At 46.9% G+C, this 16,674-nt stretch overlaps 1 protein-coding gene across 1 annotated transcript; it reads right to left on the bottom strand.

The window, feature by feature from the left end:
• Window positions 1-2,480: 2,480 nt before the first annotated feature.
• Window positions 2,481-8,728, bottom strand: LOC132590305 (zinc finger protein 418-like; the record flags this gene model as incomplete). The annotated part of the gene is made up of 2 exons (XM_060263352.1): window positions 8,666-8,728; window positions 2,481-3,617 (listed from the first exon to the last, which is right to left on the bottom strand). Coding segments are annotated over exons 1-2 (1,200 nt in total), but the record flags the coding sequence as incomplete, so codon positions are not given.
• Window positions 8,729-16,674: the final 7,946 nt, after the last annotated feature.

The following is a 16,674-nucleotide window of genomic DNA, read 5'->3' as shown; positions in this document are numbered from 1 at the left end:
TCAAGAAGTTGTTGTTGATGGATGATATTGGATTTATACCCCACCCTTCACTCAGAGCAGCTTACAATCTCCTTTTCCTTCCCCTCCTGACAACAGACACACTGTGATGTAGGTGGGGCTGAGAGAGCTCTGACAGCAGCTGCCCTTTCAAGGAGAGCTCCTAAGAGAGCTATGGCTGACCCAAGGCCATTCCAGCAGCTGCAAGTGGAGGAGTGGGGAATCAAACCGGTTCTCCCAGATAAGAGTCTGAGCACTTAACCACTACACCAAACTGTCAATCAGTTACATTTGATATCACTCTTGCGCTTATCAGCTGCAAGGGCAAGCAAAGAGACTCTATAAGATACATGAGCATCATTGTCAGATAACAGAAAGAGAAAGTTTCAAACTCTCAGACCCAGGTGACCAGGAGGGGAAGAGGCTAATCCCCCTAACGGAAGGCCTCCAGCAGCATTAAAGAGCCAATCAAGGCCGAATGATTAAGTATCATTTGCAGGTGTAGGATGCTTAGGGAGAACACACCAAAGCCCCAGCTGGAATACTTCACAGAGGGTTAGAACAGCACTCCTTTGGTAGCTGGAGCCGAAGCAACTTACAATTTGTGTTGCAGGTCAAATATCTGAAAGGGAACGAACTTCAATAACAAATGATACTTCTGTTCACCCCAGCCCCCACAATTAGATGGAAAAAATACAGTTTAAAATAATACAGTAATTTACAATAATCTCATAGCAATATTCATCAACTTATTAAAATTAATTTCAAAGGACCAGATAGCTATGTATAAGGAGTATAAGTCTGATGTACCTGATACACATAATAACCTCTTAAACAACTTATAAACATTCCTTAGTTCAGCTTCGTTTTCTCGGTTTAATAAACAATCTAGGGTTGCCAACTGGGTGGAAGAAATGAGTCTGGTGTCCTTTTGACACCATATGGGGTAGTGAGATGTATCTGAAGGCTTCGAACACGGCTAAAGCTTCTTCCATATTGAGAGCATTTTTAATATTTCTTCCAGGTTACAGTAACATTTCTGTGTAGATTAAAGCTTTCTACAATAGTTCATATAGTGCTAGTCCTTTATACGGTTTGTGGTTGTTTTTTAGTTATAAAATAAGAGAAAAGCTCTTTTAACGGCCTAAGGGGTTAGTCTAAGCAGTTACATGGTTGCTCTGTGGTTTTTTTGGTGCCTCTCTGACTGAATCTCTTTCTTGCTCTTATTTTCATAGCTGCAGGGGCAAACAAAGAGACTCTATAAGATACATGAGCATCATTGTCAGATAACAGAGACAAAATGTTTCAAACTCTCAGACCCAGGTGACCAGGAGGGTAAAAGGCTTATCCCCCTAAAGGAAGGCCTCCAGCAGTATTAAAGAGCCTGCCAGCCAATCAAGGCCGAATGATTAAGTATCATTTGCAGGTGTGGGATGCTTAGGGAGAACACACCAAAGCCCCAGCTGGAATACTTCACAGAGGGTTAGAACACCACTCCTTTGGCAGCTGGAGCCGAAGCAACTTACAATTTGTGTTGCAGGTCAAATATCTGAAAGGGAACGAACTTCAATAACAAATGATACTTCTGTTCACCCCAGTCCCCACAATTAGATGGGGAAAAAAAAACAATTTACAATAATAATTTAGCAATTTGCAATAATTTCATAGCAATATTCATCAACTTATTAAAACTAATTTCAAAGGACCAGATAGCTATGTATAAGGAGTATAAGTCGGATGTACCTGATACACATAATAATCTCTTAAACAACCTATGAACATTCCTTAGTTCAGCTTCGTTTTCTCATATTAAGAAACAATCTAGGGTTGCCAACTGCCTGGAAGAAGAGTCTGGTGTCCTTCTAAGATCATATGGGGTAGTGGTATGTATTTGAAGGCTTCAAACACGGCTAAAGTTTCTTTCATATTTAGAGCATTTTTAAATATTTCTTCCTGGCTATAGTAACATTTCTGTGTACATTCAAGCTTTCTACAATAGTTTATATAGTGCCAGTTCTCTATACGGATTGTGGCTCTTTTTTAGTTATAAAATAAGATAAAAGCTACTTTAACAGACTAAGCAATTACATGGTTTCTATTCTTTGGTTTCTTTGGTGCCGCTGAAGAGTGTCACTCCGACTAAATCTCTTTCCACGCTCTGAGTATTGGAAAGCTCTCTCCGTTGGGTGGGTTTTCTGATGATTAGGACGAATGTCACTCCCACTGAATCTCTTTCTGCACTCTGAGCATTCAAAAGGTCTCTCCCCTGTGTGGGTTCTCTGAGGGCTTTGAAGATGGCACTGTGACTGAATCTCTTTCCACACTCTGAGTATTCAAAATGTCACTCCCTTGTGGGTTCTCTGATGACTTTGAAGATGGTCACTTCGACTGAACGTCTTTTCACACTGTGAGCATTCAAAAGGTTTGTCCCCTGTGTGGGTTCTCTGATGACTTTGAAGACTGCAACTCTGACTGAATCTCCTTCCACACTTTGAGCATTCAAAGGGTCTCTCCCATGTGTGGGTACTCTGATGACTTTGAAGATGGTTACTCCGACTGAATCTCTTTCCACACTGTGAGCATTCAAAAGGTTTCTCCCCTGTGTGGGTTCTCTGATGACTGTGAAGATGGCTACTGACAGTGAATCTCTTTCCACACTTGGAGCATTCAAAAGGTTTCTCCCCGGTGTGGGTTCTCTGATGCTTTTGAAGACTGCCACTGTCAATGAATTTCTTTTCACACTCTGAGCATTCAAAAGGTCTCTCCCCTGTGTGGGTTCTCTGATGACTTTGAAGATGGCAACTCTGACTGAATCTCTTTCCACACTCTGAACATTCAAAAGGTCTCTCCCCTGTGTGGGTTCTCTGATGACTTTGAAGACTACCACTCTCACTGAATCTCTTTCCACACTCTGAGCATTCAAAAGGTTTCTCCCCTGTGTGGGTTCTCTGATGACTTTGAAGACTACCACTCTCACTGAATCTCTTTCCACACTCTAAGCATTCAAAAGGTTTCTCCCCTGTGTGGGTTCTCTGATGACTTTGAAGTTGGCTACTGACAGTGAATCTCTTTCCACACTCTGAGCATTCAAAAGGTTTCTCCCCTGTGTGGGTTCTCTGATGACTTTGAAGACTGCCACTGTCAGTGAATCTCTTTCCACACTCTGAGCATTCAAAAGGTCTCTCCCCTGTGTGGGTTCTCTGATGACTTTGAAGATGGCAACTCTGACTGAATCTCTTTCCACACTCTGAGCATTCAAAAGGTCTCTCCCCTGTGTGGGTTCTCTGATGACTGTGAAGATTGCCACTCTGACTGAACGTCTTTCCACACTCTGAGCATTCAAAAGGCTTCTCCCTTGTGTGGGTTCTCTGATGACTTTGAAGATGGCCACTCCGACTGAATCTCTTTCCACACTCTGAGCATTCAAAAGGTTTCTCCCCGGTGTGGGTTCTCTGATGCCTTTGAAGACTGCCACTGTCAGCGAATCTCTTTCCACACTCTGAGCATTCAAAAGGTTTCTCCCCTGTGTGGGTTCTCTGATGCATTTGAAGATGGCCACTCTGACGGAACCTCTTTCCACACTCTGAGCATTCAAAAGGTCTCTCCCCGGTGTGGGTTCTCTGATGACTTTGAAGACTGCAACTGTGACTGAATCTCCTTCCACACTCTGAGCATTCATAAGGTCTCTCCTGTGTGTGGGTTCTCTGATGACTTTGAAGATGCTGTCTCCCACTAAACCTCTTTCCACACTCTGAGCATTCAAAAGGTCTCTCCCCTGTGTGGGTTCTCTGATGGCTTTGAAGATTGCCACTCTGACTGAACCTCTTCCCACACTCTGAGCATTCAAAAGGTCTCTCCTTTGTGTGGGTTCTCTGATGACTTTGAAGATGCTGTCTCTCACTGAACCTCTTCCCACACTCAATCCAGAGGACCCTCCTTGCTGTCAGGGGCCCCCGCAGCCTCTCTTGAAACCCCTCCCAGGAAGGGGAGCCCAGTTAAAGCATAGAATCCTAGAGCTGGAAGGGACCTCCAGGGTCCTCTAATCCAACCCCCTGCACAATGCAGGGAACTCACAAGCCCCTCCCCCTCAATCCACAGAACCCTCATTGCTGTCAGGGGGCCATCCAGCCTCTGTTTAGAAACCTCCAAAGAAGGAGAGCCTAGTTAAAGCATAGAATCCTAGAGGTGGAAGGGACAAGAAACCCCTCCCCCACAATCCACAGGACCCTCATTGCTGTCAGAGGGCCATCCAGCCTCTGTTGAAAAACCTCCAAGGAAGGAGAGCCCAGTTAAAGCATAGAATCCTAAAGCAGGAAAGTACTTCCAGGGTAATCTAGTCCAACCCCCTGCACAATGCAGGGAACTCACAATGTCCTCCCCCTCAATCCACAGGACCCTCATTACTGTCAGGGGGCCACCCAGCCTCTCTTTAGAAAGCTCCAAGGAAGGAGAGCCCAGTTAAAGCACAGAATCCTAGAGTCGGAAGGAACCTCCAGGGTCGTCTAGTCCAACCCCTGCACAATGCAGGAAACTCACAAGCCCCTCCCCCTGAATCCACAGGACCCTCATTGCTGTCAGAGGGCCATTCAGGCTCTGTTGAAACACCTCCCAGGAAGGAGAGCCCAGTTAAAGCAAAGAATCCTAGAGTTGGAAGGGACCTCCAGGGTCATCTAGTCCAATTCTCTGCACAATGAAAGGAACTCACAAGCCCCTCCCCCTCAATCCACGGGACCCTCATTGCTGCCAGAGGGCCATCCAGCCTCTGTTTACAAACCTCCCGGGAAAGAGAGCCCACTTAAAGCATAGAATCCTCGAGTTGTAAGGGCCCTCCAGGGTCCTCTAGTCCAACCCCCTGCACAATGCAGGGAACTCACAAGCCCCTCACCCTAAATCCACAGGACCTTCATTGCTGTCAGAGGCCATGCAGCCTCTGTTGAAAAACCTCCAATGAAGGAGAGCCCAGTTAAAGCATAGAATCCTAGAGTTGAAGAGGACCTCCAGGGTCATCTAATCCAACCCCTGCAGAATGCAGGAAACTCATAAGCCCCTCCCCCTGAATCCACAGGACCCACATTTCTGTCAGATGGCTATGCAACCTCTGTTGAAACACCTCCCAGGAAGGAGAGCACAGTTAAAGCACAGAATCGTAGAGTTGGAAGGGACCTCCAGGGTCATCTAGTCCAACACCCTGCACAATGCAAGGAACGCACAAGCCCCTCCCCCTCAATCCACAGGACCCTCATTGCTGTCAGAGGGCCATCTAGCCTCTGTTTAGAAACCTCCAAAGAAGGAGAGCCCAGTTAAAGCATAGAATCCTAGAGGTGGAAGGGACAAGAAACCCCTCCCCCACAATCCACAGGACCCTCATTGCTGTCAGAGGGCCATCTAGCCTCTGTTTAGAAACCTCCAAGGAAGGAGAGCGCAGTTAAAGCATAGAATCCTAGAGCGGGAAGGGACCTCCAGGGTCATCTAGTCCAACATCCTGCACAATGCAGGGAACTCACAAGCCCCTCCCCCTCAATCCACCAGACCCTCATTGCTGTCAGGGGGCCATCCAGCCTCTGCTGAAAAACCTCCAAGGAAGGAGAGCCCAGTTAAAGCACAGAATCCTAGAGTCGGAAGGCACCTCCAGGGTCATCTAGCCCAACCCCCTGCACAATGCAGGGAACTCACAAAAACAACAACATTTTTTATTTATATCCCGCCCTCCCCGCCGAAGCAGGCTCAGGGCGGCTAACAACAAGCCTCCCCCCCCCCCTCAATCCACAGGACTATCATTGCTGTCAGGGGGCCATCCAGCCTCTGTTGGAAAACCTCCAAGGAAGGAGAGCCCAGTTAAAGCATAGAATCCTAGAGCTGGAAGGGACCTCCAGGGTCCTCTAGTCCAACCCCCTGCACAATGCAGGGAACTCACAAGCCCCTCCCCCTCCATCCACAGGACCCTCATTGCTGTCTGGGGCCCCCCCTCCATTGGAAAAAATGAAGGATATGGGCACTTTCTTTGGGGGCTCATAGAATTGAACCCCCTGGTGCGATCTTTTTGAAACTTGGAAGGTATTTTGGAGAGAGGCACTGGATACTATGCTGCAGGTTTGTACCCCAACCTCAAAAAAGAGCCCCCCTCCGAGACCCAGATACTGGCAGATCAATTCTGTATTATACCCTATGGGAATTGGTCTGCATAGGGAATAATGGAGTGCTCGAAGACATTTTCCTCGCCCTCTGCTTTCTGATGACCCTGAAGCGGGGTGAGGGCCTCTAAACAGCTCGCCCTCTCCAGGCTACAGAACCAATGGATGCTTTGGGGGGGGGGGCGGGGAGTGGACGGACTCTATGGCATTGCACCGCAGCTAGGGTTGCCAACCTCCAGTTAGGGCCTGGGGAGGGATCTCCTGGCATTGCTGCTGATCGATAGTTGACTAGAGAGATCAGATTCCCTGCTTCAGCGGTCGACCCCTATAGCCCTGTGCCCTGATGAGCTCTGCTCCCCAAACCCCACCCTCCTCAGGCTCCACCCCCAAAATCTCCACCTCTTTCCCAACACACAGCTGGCCACCCTGCACCCCACTGAGGTCTCTCTCCTCCGCTGGCGCCATCCCCAAATCTCCAGGAATTTCCCCACCTGGAGTTGGCAAGCCTCCATCTCCCATCCCCCACTGATTTATTTATTGATTGATCACTTATTAAGAGCCCCGTGGCGCAGAGTGTTAAAGCTGAAGTACTGCAGTCCTAAGCTCTGTTCACGACTTGATTTCGATCCCCGGCGAAAGCTGGGTTTTCAGGTCGCCGGCTTGAGGTCGACTCAGCCTTCCCTCCTTCCGAGGTCGGTAAAATGAGTCCCCAGCTTGCTGTGGGGAAAGCCATAGTATGTGTGTGTGTGTGTATATATATATATATATATATGTGTGTGTGTGTGTGTATACACACACACATATATTGGCCACTGTGTGACACAGAGTGTTGGACTGGATGGGCCATTGGCCTGATCCAACATGGCTTCTCTTATGTTCTTATGATCAATTCTCCATTATACCCTATGGAAATTGGTCTCCATAGGGATTAATAGAGTGCTCGAAGCCACTTTCCTCGCCCCCTGCTTTCTGATGACCCTAAAGCGGGGGGAGGGCCTCCAAACCGGAGGATCCCCTGCCCCCCACCTGGGGATTGCAGCAAACCAAAGAAATAGCGTGATGCAATAACGAAGAAACCATCCAATTCACTTATACAAATTTATCAAAAATGATCATAGCTATAGTGATATCAATTTTTGATAAATTTGTATAAGTGAATTCGATGGTTTCTTCATTATTGTATCACGCTATTTCTTTGGTTTGCTGTCTCTCCCTGATTCTCCATGGTTCTCTTACCCACCTGGGGATTGGCAGCCCTACCTGGCATGTAGAAATACCTGCTTGTCCGGAGAGTGGTCAAGAGAAGCCCCACGGGGGGCGGAGCCAGGGGTGTAGTCAGGATTTTACAAGGGGGGGCTTTTTAAAAAGTCAGGGGGCCCCGTTTACCATCCACTATGGCAGTTTCTCCTTCTCAGAAGGTTTCACTAGAGTTGGGAGTGAGCAGTGAAGTGGCCAAGTTTGCGGATGACACTAAATTGTTCAAGGTGGTGAGAACCAGAGAGGATTGTGAGGAACTCCAAAGGGATCTGTTGAGGCTGGGTGAGTGGGCGTCAACGTGGCAGATGCGGTTCAATGTGGCCAAGTGCAAAGTAATGCACATTGGGGCCAAGAATCCCAGCTACCAATACAAGTTGATGGGGTGTGAACTGGCAGAGACGGACCAAGAGAGAGATCTTGGGGTCGTGGTAGATAACTCACTGAAAATGTCAAGACAGTGTGCGTTTGCAATAAAAAAGGCCAACGCCATGCTGGGAATTATTAGGAAGGGAATTGAAAACAAATCAGCCAGTATCATAATGCCCCTGTATAAATCGATGGTGCGGTCTCATTTGGAGTACTGTGTGCAGTTCTGGTCGCCACACCTCAAAAAGGATATTATAGCATTGGAGAAAGTCCAGAAAAGGGCAACTAGAATGATTAAAGGGCTGGAGCACTTTCCCTATGAAGAAAGGTTGAAACGCTTGGGTCTCCTTAGCTTGGAGAAACGTCGACTGCGGGGTGACATGATAGAGGTTTACAAGATAATGCATGAGATGGAGAAAGTAGAGAAAGAAGTACTTTTCTCCCTTTCTCACAATACAAGAACTCGTGGGCATTCGATGAAATTGCTGAGCAGACAGGTTAAAACGAATAAAAGGAAGTACTTCTTCACCCAAAGGGTGATTAACATGTGGAATTCACTGCCACAGGAGGTGGTGGCGGCCACAAGTATAGCCACCTTCAAGAGGGGTTTAGATAAAAATATGGAGCAGAGGTCCATCACTGGCTATTAGCCACAGTGTATGTGTGTATATAAAATTTTTGGCCACTGTGTGACACAGAGTATTGGACTGGATGGGCCGTTGGCCTGATCCAACATGGCTTCTATGTTCTTATGTTCTGTGGTTGGAGCAAAAGCTGGAGGTTCTGAAAGCGGCCAAGTCGGGGCAGCCAAACCTAAAACTTTGGAGTCAAGAAGGAACCGCAGTGTGCAAGCAGCCAGCAGCCGGATCCCTTCCTCCCCTTCCCGGTCCATTTCATGCGGCTGCCTCCACCACCTGCTCCTCCTCCTTCCCTAGCACTGCCATGGACAAAGAGGGGGGCTGTGCCCCAGAGGGCATCCCAGGAGTCAGGAGGCAGTGCCCCCATGGGCCCCCCTGTGTGTACAGGCTGGGGGGGGAGCGGAGGGGAAAGGAAGGGCCGGCCTGACTGGTGCTAAGGATAAGCAAATGCAGTGCATTGAGCACCCAGCTAGGGTTGCCAAGTCCAATTCAAGAAATATCTGGGGACTTTGGGGGTGGAGCCAGGAGACTTTGGGGGTGGAGCCAGGAGACATTGGGGTGGAGCCAAGATCAAGGCTGTGACAAGCATAATTGAACTCCAAAGGGAGTTCGGGCCATCACATTTGAAGGGACGGCACACCTTTTCAATTCCTTCCTTCCATAGGAAATAATGAAGGATAGGGGCACCTTCTTTTGTGGCTCATAGAATTGGACCCCCTGGTCCAATCGTTTTGAAACTTGGGGGGTATTTTGGGGAGAGGCACTAGATGCTATACTGAAAATTTGGTGCCTCTACCCCAAAAAACAGCCCCCCCCCAGAGCCCCAGATACCCGCGGATCAATTCTCCATGATTTTCTATGGCAATAAATCTCCATAGGGTATAATAGAGTTCCCAGCAGGCATTTCCCTCCCCTCCCCCCGCTTTCTGACGACCCTGAAGCGGGGGGAGGGCCTCTAAACCGCGGGATCCCCTGCCCTCACCTGGGAATTGGCAACCCTACACCCAGCACATTTTGCGGGGAGCGTACGGGAAAGGGTGGGCTGGTGGAGTTGCAAACCTCTAGGTGGGGTTTGGAGATATCTTGGAATTACAGCTCACTATCTCCAGGCTACAGAGCCAATGGATGTCTTTTTTGGGAGGGAGGCGCTGTGTGGATGGACTCCATGGCATTGCACCCCAGCTAGGGTTGCCAACCTCCAGTTAGGGCCTGGGGAGGGATCTCCTGGCATTGCTGCTGTTCGATAGTTGACTAGAGAGATCAGATTCCCTGCTTCAGCGGTCGAGCCCTATAGCCCTGTGCCCTGATGAGCTCTGCTCCCCAAACCCCACCCTCCTTAGGCTCCACCCCCAAAATCTCCACCTCTTTGCCAATCTGTTGGTTGTAACGGCCATGTTTTGTTATATCTGTAGTTTTATAACAGTATTTTATGCCTTTTATGTAGGATTGTATGGACAGTCAGTTTTAAGAGCCAGTTTGGTGTAGTGGTTAAGTGTGCGGACTCTTATCTGGGAGAACCGGGTTTGATTCCCCACTCCACTTGCAGCTGCTGGAATGGCCTTGGGTCAGCCATAGCTCTGGCAGAGGTTGTCCTTGAAAGGGCAGCTGCTGTGAGAGCCCTCTCCAGCCCCACCCACCTCACAGGGTGTCTGTTGTGGGGGAGGAAGGGAAAGGAGATTGTGAGCCGCTCTGAGACTCTTCGGAGTGGAGGGCGGGATATAAATCCAATATCTTCATCTACCTCACAGGGTGTCTGTTGTGGGGGAGGAAGGGAAAGGAGATTGTGAGCCGCTCTGAGACTCTTCGGAGTGGAGGGCGGGATATAAATCCAATATCTCCATCTACCTCACAGGGTGTCTGTTGTGGGGGGAGGAAGGGAAAGGAGATTGTGAGCCGCTCTGAGACTCTTCGGAGTGGAGGGCGGGATATAAATCCAATATCTTCATCTACCTCACAGGGTGTCTGTTGTGGGGGAGGAAGGTAAAGGAGATTGTGAGCCGCTCTGAGACTCTTTGGAGTGGAGGGCGGGATACAAATCCAATATCTTCATCTACCTCACAGGGTGTCTGTTGTGGGGGAGGAAGGTAAAGGAGATTGTGAGCCGCTCTGAGACTCTTCGGAGTGGAGGGCGGGATATAAATCCAATATCTTCATCTACCTCACAGGGTGCCTGTTGTGGGGGAGGAAGGGAAAGGAGATTGTGAGCCGCTCTGAGACTTTTTGGAGTGGAGGGCGGGATATAAATCCAATATCTTCATCTACCTCACAGGGTGTCTGTTGTGGGGGAGGAAGGGAAAGGAGATTGTGAGCCGCTCTGAGACTCTTCGGAGTGGAGGGCGGGATATAAATCCAATATCTCCATCTACCTCACAGGGTGTCTGTTGTGGGGGGAGGAAGGGAAAGGAGATTGTGAGCCGCTCTGAGACTCTTCGGAGTGGAGGGCGGGATATAAATCCAATATCTTCATCTACCTCACAGGGTGTCTGTTGTGGGGGAGGAAGGTAAAGGAGATTGTGAGCCGCTCTGAGACTCTTTGGAGTGGAGGGCGGGATACAAATCCAATATCTTCATCTACCTCACAGGGTGTCTGTTGTGGGGGAGGAAGGTAAAGGAGATTGTGAGCCGCTCTGAGACTCTTCGGAGTGGAGGGCGGGATATAAATCCAATATCTTCATCTACCTCACAGGGTGCCTGTTGTGGGGGAGGAAGGGAAAGGAGATTGTGAGCCGCTCTGAGACTTTTTGGAGTGGAGGGCGGGATATAAATCCAATATCTTCATCTACCTCACAGGGTGTCTGTTGTGGGGGAGGAAGGTAAAGAAGATTGTGAGCCGCTCTGAGACTCTTCGGAGTGGGGGGCGGGATATGAATCCAAAATCTTCATCTACCTCACAGGGTGTCTGTTGTGGGGGAGGGAGGGATAGGAGATTGTGAGCCGCTCTGAGACTCTTCGGAGTGGGGGGCAGGATATAAATCCAATATCTTCATCTACCTCACAGGGTGTCTGTTGTGGGGGAGGAAGGGAAAGGAGATTGTGAGCCGCTCTGAGACTCTTCGGAGTGGGGGGTGGGATATAAATCCAAAATCTTCATCTACCTCACAGGGTGTCTGTTTTGGGGGAGGAAGGGAAAGGAGATTGTGAGCCGCTCTGAGACTCTTCGGAGTGGGGGGTGGGATATAAATCCAAAATCTTCATCTACCTCACAGGGTGTCTGTTGTGGGGGAGGAAGGGAAAGGAGATTGTGAGCCGCTCTGAGACTCTTCGGAGTGGAGGGCGGGATATAAATCCAATATCTTCATCTACCTCACAGGGTGCCTGTTGTGGGGGAGTAAGGGAAAGGAGATTGTGAGCCGCTCTGAGACTTTTTGGAGTGGAGGGCGGGATATAAATCCAATATCTTCATCTACCTCACAGGGTGTCTGTTGTGGGGGAGGAAGGTAAAGAAGATTGTGAGCCGCTCTGAGACTCTTCGGAGTGGGGGGTGGGATATAAATCCAAAATCTTCATCTACCTCACAGGGTGTCTGTTGTGGGGGAGGAAGGGAAAGGAGATTGTGAGCCGCTCTGAGACTCTTCGGAGTGGGGGGTGGGATATAAATCCAAAATCTTCATCTACCTCACAGGGTGTCTGTTGTGGGGGAGGAAGGGAAAGGAGATTGTGAGCCGCTCTGAGACTCTTCGGAGTGGAGGGCGGGATATAAATCCAATATCTTCATCTACCTCACAGGGTGTCTGTTGTGGGGGAGAAAGGGAAAGGAGATTGTGAGCCGCTCTGAGACTCTTCAGAGTGGAGGGCGGGATATAAATCCAATATCTTCTTCAATATCTAATTTTGTATGATTTTACTGCTTTAAATGCTGGCTAATAATAATAATAATAATAATAATAATACAATTTTATTTATACCCCGCCCTCCCCGCCAAGGCAGGCTCAGGGCGTGAATAAATAATTTCTTTATTAAGGGGAGAAACAAAGAGGTCCAGACAGGGTTTTTAGTTCATCCTTGGTTTTAACACTAATTTTACATCTTCAGTGTCAGTGTCTTAAAGTCTGTATTCGTATTTTATGTATATTTTAGGTGGTATCATATTTTAGTGTATAATAATTATTGTATATTTATATTACCTTTTATTGGTTATGAATTGGACTTTTATGAATTGTTTGCTGGTCTATGACCGTTATAAATAAATAAAATTACTCCACTCCAGCTCTTTCCCAACCCACACCTGGCACCCTGCACCCCACTGAGTTCTCTCTCCTCCACTGGCGCCATCCCCAAATCTCCAGGAATTTCCCCACCTGGAGCTGGCAAGCCTCTATCTCCCATCCCCCACTGATTTATTGATTGCTTTATTATTTATTAAGAGCCCCGTGGTGCAGAGTGTTAAAGCTGCAGTACTGCAGTCCTAAGATCTGCTCACGACCTGAGTTCGATCCCCAGCGAAAGCTGGGTTTTCAGGTAGCAGGCTCAAGGTTGACTCAGCCTTCCACCCTTCTGAGGTCAAGTCAAATGAGGACCCAGCTTGCTGGGGGGAAAGCGTAGATGACTGGGGAAGGCAATGGCAAACCACCCCGTAAAAGTCTGCCATGAAAACGTGAAAGCAACATCACCACAGAGTCAAAAACGACTGGTGCTTGCACAAGGGACTTTTCCCTTTCCTTTCTTATTACTTATTACTTAATACTCGCCCTCTCTGCAAGCAGACTCAGGGCGGCTAACAATCATTTGAAACTAGGGTTGCCAAGTCCAATTCAAGAAATATCTGGGGACTTTGGGGGTGGAGCCAGGAACAAAGGTGTGACAAGTATAATTGAACTCCAAGGGAGTTCTGGCCATTATATTTAAAGGGGCAGCACACCTTTTCAAATGCCTTTCTTCCATATGAAATAATGGATAGGGGCACCATATTTTGGGGCTCATAGAATTGGACCCCCTGGTTTTGAAACTTTGGGGGGGGGTATTTTGGGGAGAGGCACTAGATGCTATACTAAAAATTTGGTGCCTCTATCTCAAAAAATAGCCCCCCCAGAGCCCCCAATACCCGCGGATCAATTCCCCACTATTCCCTATGGGAATCCTTCTCCATAGGGAATAATAGAGTGCCCAGTTTCTAAAGGGGGGGGAGGACCTCCAAACCAGGGAATCCCCTGCCCCCCCCCCACAAATACTTACTGGGTCTTGTTTCTGCAGAACTTTACTTGTGCTCTGAAAACGAAAGCAAAAGAAAGGGAGGGGCCGTTCTCTTAGGAAACTGTTTCTGACCCTTTCCCATGAAGCCCTTCCTGTTTCCTGCTTCCTGCTCAGCCTTAAGGGCACACATTTTAAAAATGGATCTGTTTGCAGGTTTCTAAACCTGCCAGAGCTCTAAAACTACCGGATGACTGTGGGGGCGGGTCTTCCCCCACCGGCCAGCTGGCTGGGGGCAGGGAGAAGCCTGTCAAAACGGGGGATCCCCCGCTGGGACCTGGGGATTGGGAAGCCTAGTTGAAACATCTACAATTACAATTTTAAAACGATAAAAACAATTTAAAAACATTTTATGGTGCTGCTTAACTTCAGTATAGGCAGGATCTTCCTTTCTTCTGAGAGTGAACCTATAACGATCGTAATTCCTCAGCAGTGCAGGGGGGCAGCCCTCTTCCGGTTAGGTGTCGAAGGCCAGTCAAAACAATTCAGTTTTGCAGGCCCTGTGGAATTGGGAAAGATCCCGCAGGGCCGCATGTTTGACACCCCTGCCCTAGCCCGTGTAGAACAGTCTGGCGGTCCCGTAGATAGGCAGGGCCCCGACCATATAAGGCTTTATTTTATTTTTTTCTAATATAATTTTTTATTGTTTACTAATTAAAATGTACAATTTTCCATTGTCTCATTGTTCCGTTATAAATTTTTCTGTCCCGTCCCTCCCCCCTCAATCTAAACTTCTTTCCGCCAGGGGCAGAGGGCTTGACACTTCCACTGAACGTCTTCCTTCTGTTCCTCTTTTATTCAGCTCAGGTAAAGCAAACACTTTTCTTTGATCCTCGAGGTTCTGTCTTCCCATGGCAGATCCTGGTTTGCTATATCCATTATATCTGACTGAACAAATTCAAACAAATAATTATGCCAGGTTCTTTCTGTCCGTTTTTTTTAATCTTTCCACCCTACTGCTATTACTGCTTTACCAGCTAGTATCATCGCTTTTAATAGATCTTGGTTCTTTTCCCCTGTTATTGCATTGCCTAGAGTGCTCATCAACATCAGTTCAAAATCTATATTTAGCTTTACTTGAAAGAGCTTGTTTATTATTTCCACTATATTTTCTCATACTATTTTAACCTCATGACATTCCCACCACATGTGGGTGTACCATCCTTTCACTTTTCTACAATGCCAACAGTTTGGGCTATATCCTAGAAACATGTTGGCTAAGGTGGCTGGGGTTCTGTGCCATTTGGTATAAAATTTTAGCTCCATTTCCCTAAATTTATGTATTTTTATTCTCTTAATTCCTTCCATTAATTTTTTAGCTTTTTGTTCTGTTGAGTTTCTCTACTCCATTTTCTTTGAAGGTGGGCTATTATTCCTTTTTCATCTGAGGTCATTTTCTTATAAATTACACCTACCAATCCTCTTTTGTTTTTTTCCATTAATTTATAAATCTCTTCTATTGGTTCTTCTATATTTATGTCACTATTTTCAATTATCTTTTTAATTTTTGTGTATAAGTCTGCAGCTTTTAACCAGTATTTTGCACCTACTGCCTCCTCAAGAACTTGAAATGGTTTTAAGATATTTGCAGATAACAAGTCCTGTACTCTATTATATCCTTTTTGTTTAAGTAGTTCCCCCCATCTATAGTCTATGCCTTCCTCTTCCAAAGGCGACCATCTAGATATTCGTTTTAACCATTTTGGCTTCCACTTTCTCCAGATCATTAATGTACTTTACCTTGGTCCTGTATCCAATTTAAGATCTTTAGTCCATTTATTTGTAAAAATACCAAATTTCCCTACCCCTTTGTTAGCTTCATTTTCAAACCTAACCCATTTCTGATTCCCTTCTCTTTCTATTTCTAATAATGCTTTAAGTTGAAAAGCTTCGTAATAGTTTATTATGTCCAGTACTCCCCATCCTAGTTCAGAGTTATGATTATATACTAACTTTTTTGCAATTCTAAATTTCTTAGTACCAAAAATCCATTCTCGTATTTTTATGTTCCAGTTACTCATTTTTTATTTGTCCATTTCTAATGGTATTGTTTGGAATAAATATAATAATTTTGGTATCCAAAACACTGTAACACTTTTTACTTTAGCAGTTATACTCATAGTTTTCCTCCTCCATCCCTTCATATCTCTTATCTTTTCCCATACATTTTTATAGTTTTCTTCCATTATCTTATTAATATTTTTATAAATTTCTATTTCCAAATATTTAAATTTCTTGACTCCCATTCCTATTTTAGTTAACCTATTAATTTCCTTCCTTTCCTTCAAATTCACATTATAATACATTATTTCTGATTTACGCATATTAATTCTTAATCCTGATATCGCTTCAAAGTCATCGAATATAATTTTTATTTCCTTAATTCCCTCTTTGGGATTTGCCATAATCATAATTATATCATCTGCAAATAAGTTAATTTTCATCTCCACCCTGCCCATCCTGCCTGAATTCCTAATTCTTTCAGCTAATTGTTCCATCGCCATTATAAATAACGCTGGTGAAAGTGGACAGCCTTGCCTTACTCCCCTTAAAATTGGAAATTGTTCCGTATTCACTCTTACAACTGCTGTACTTTCTCTGTAGATTTCAGTGGCATTGGCGATGCAGTTACAGACTTTCCTGGAGGACGCTTCCGTCCTCGACCCTCTCCAGTCCGGCTTCCGCCCGGGTCATGGGACTGAGACGGTGTTGGTCGCCCTGGTGGATGACCTTCAACGGCATCTGGATCGGGGCGGCTCGGCGGTGCTGATGTTGTTGGACCTGTTGGCTGCGTTCGACACGGTTGACCATCGGTTACTGACCTGCCGCCTCGCCGACGCGGGGATTCAGGGGTTAGCTTTACAGTGGCTTTCCTCTTTCCTCGAAGGTCGAGGACAAAGGGTCGCGATTGGGGGTGAGCTATCCCGGAGGCGCACGCTTGATTGCAGAGTGCCTCAGGGGGCGGTTCTCTCCCCGATGTTATTTAACATCTATATGCGTCCCCTTGCCCAGATTGCCCGAAGGTATGGGCTGGGTTGTCAAGAGTACGCTGATGACACCCAGCTCTATCTACTTATGGGCGGCCGACCAGTCTCAGC

The sequence above is a fragment of the Heteronotia binoei genome, chromosome 2 (genome assembly GCF_032191835.1).
Source record: "Heteronotia binoei isolate CCM8104 ecotype False Entrance Well chromosome 2, APGP_CSIRO_Hbin_v1, whole genome shotgun sequence".
In the NCBI taxonomy this organism is placed as follows: Eukaryota; Metazoa; Chordata; class Lepidosauria; order Squamata; family Gekkonidae; genus Heteronotia; species Heteronotia binoei.
Note: the sequence above shows the minus strand (reverse complement) of the source record. Positions and strands in the feature narration are given on the sequence as shown.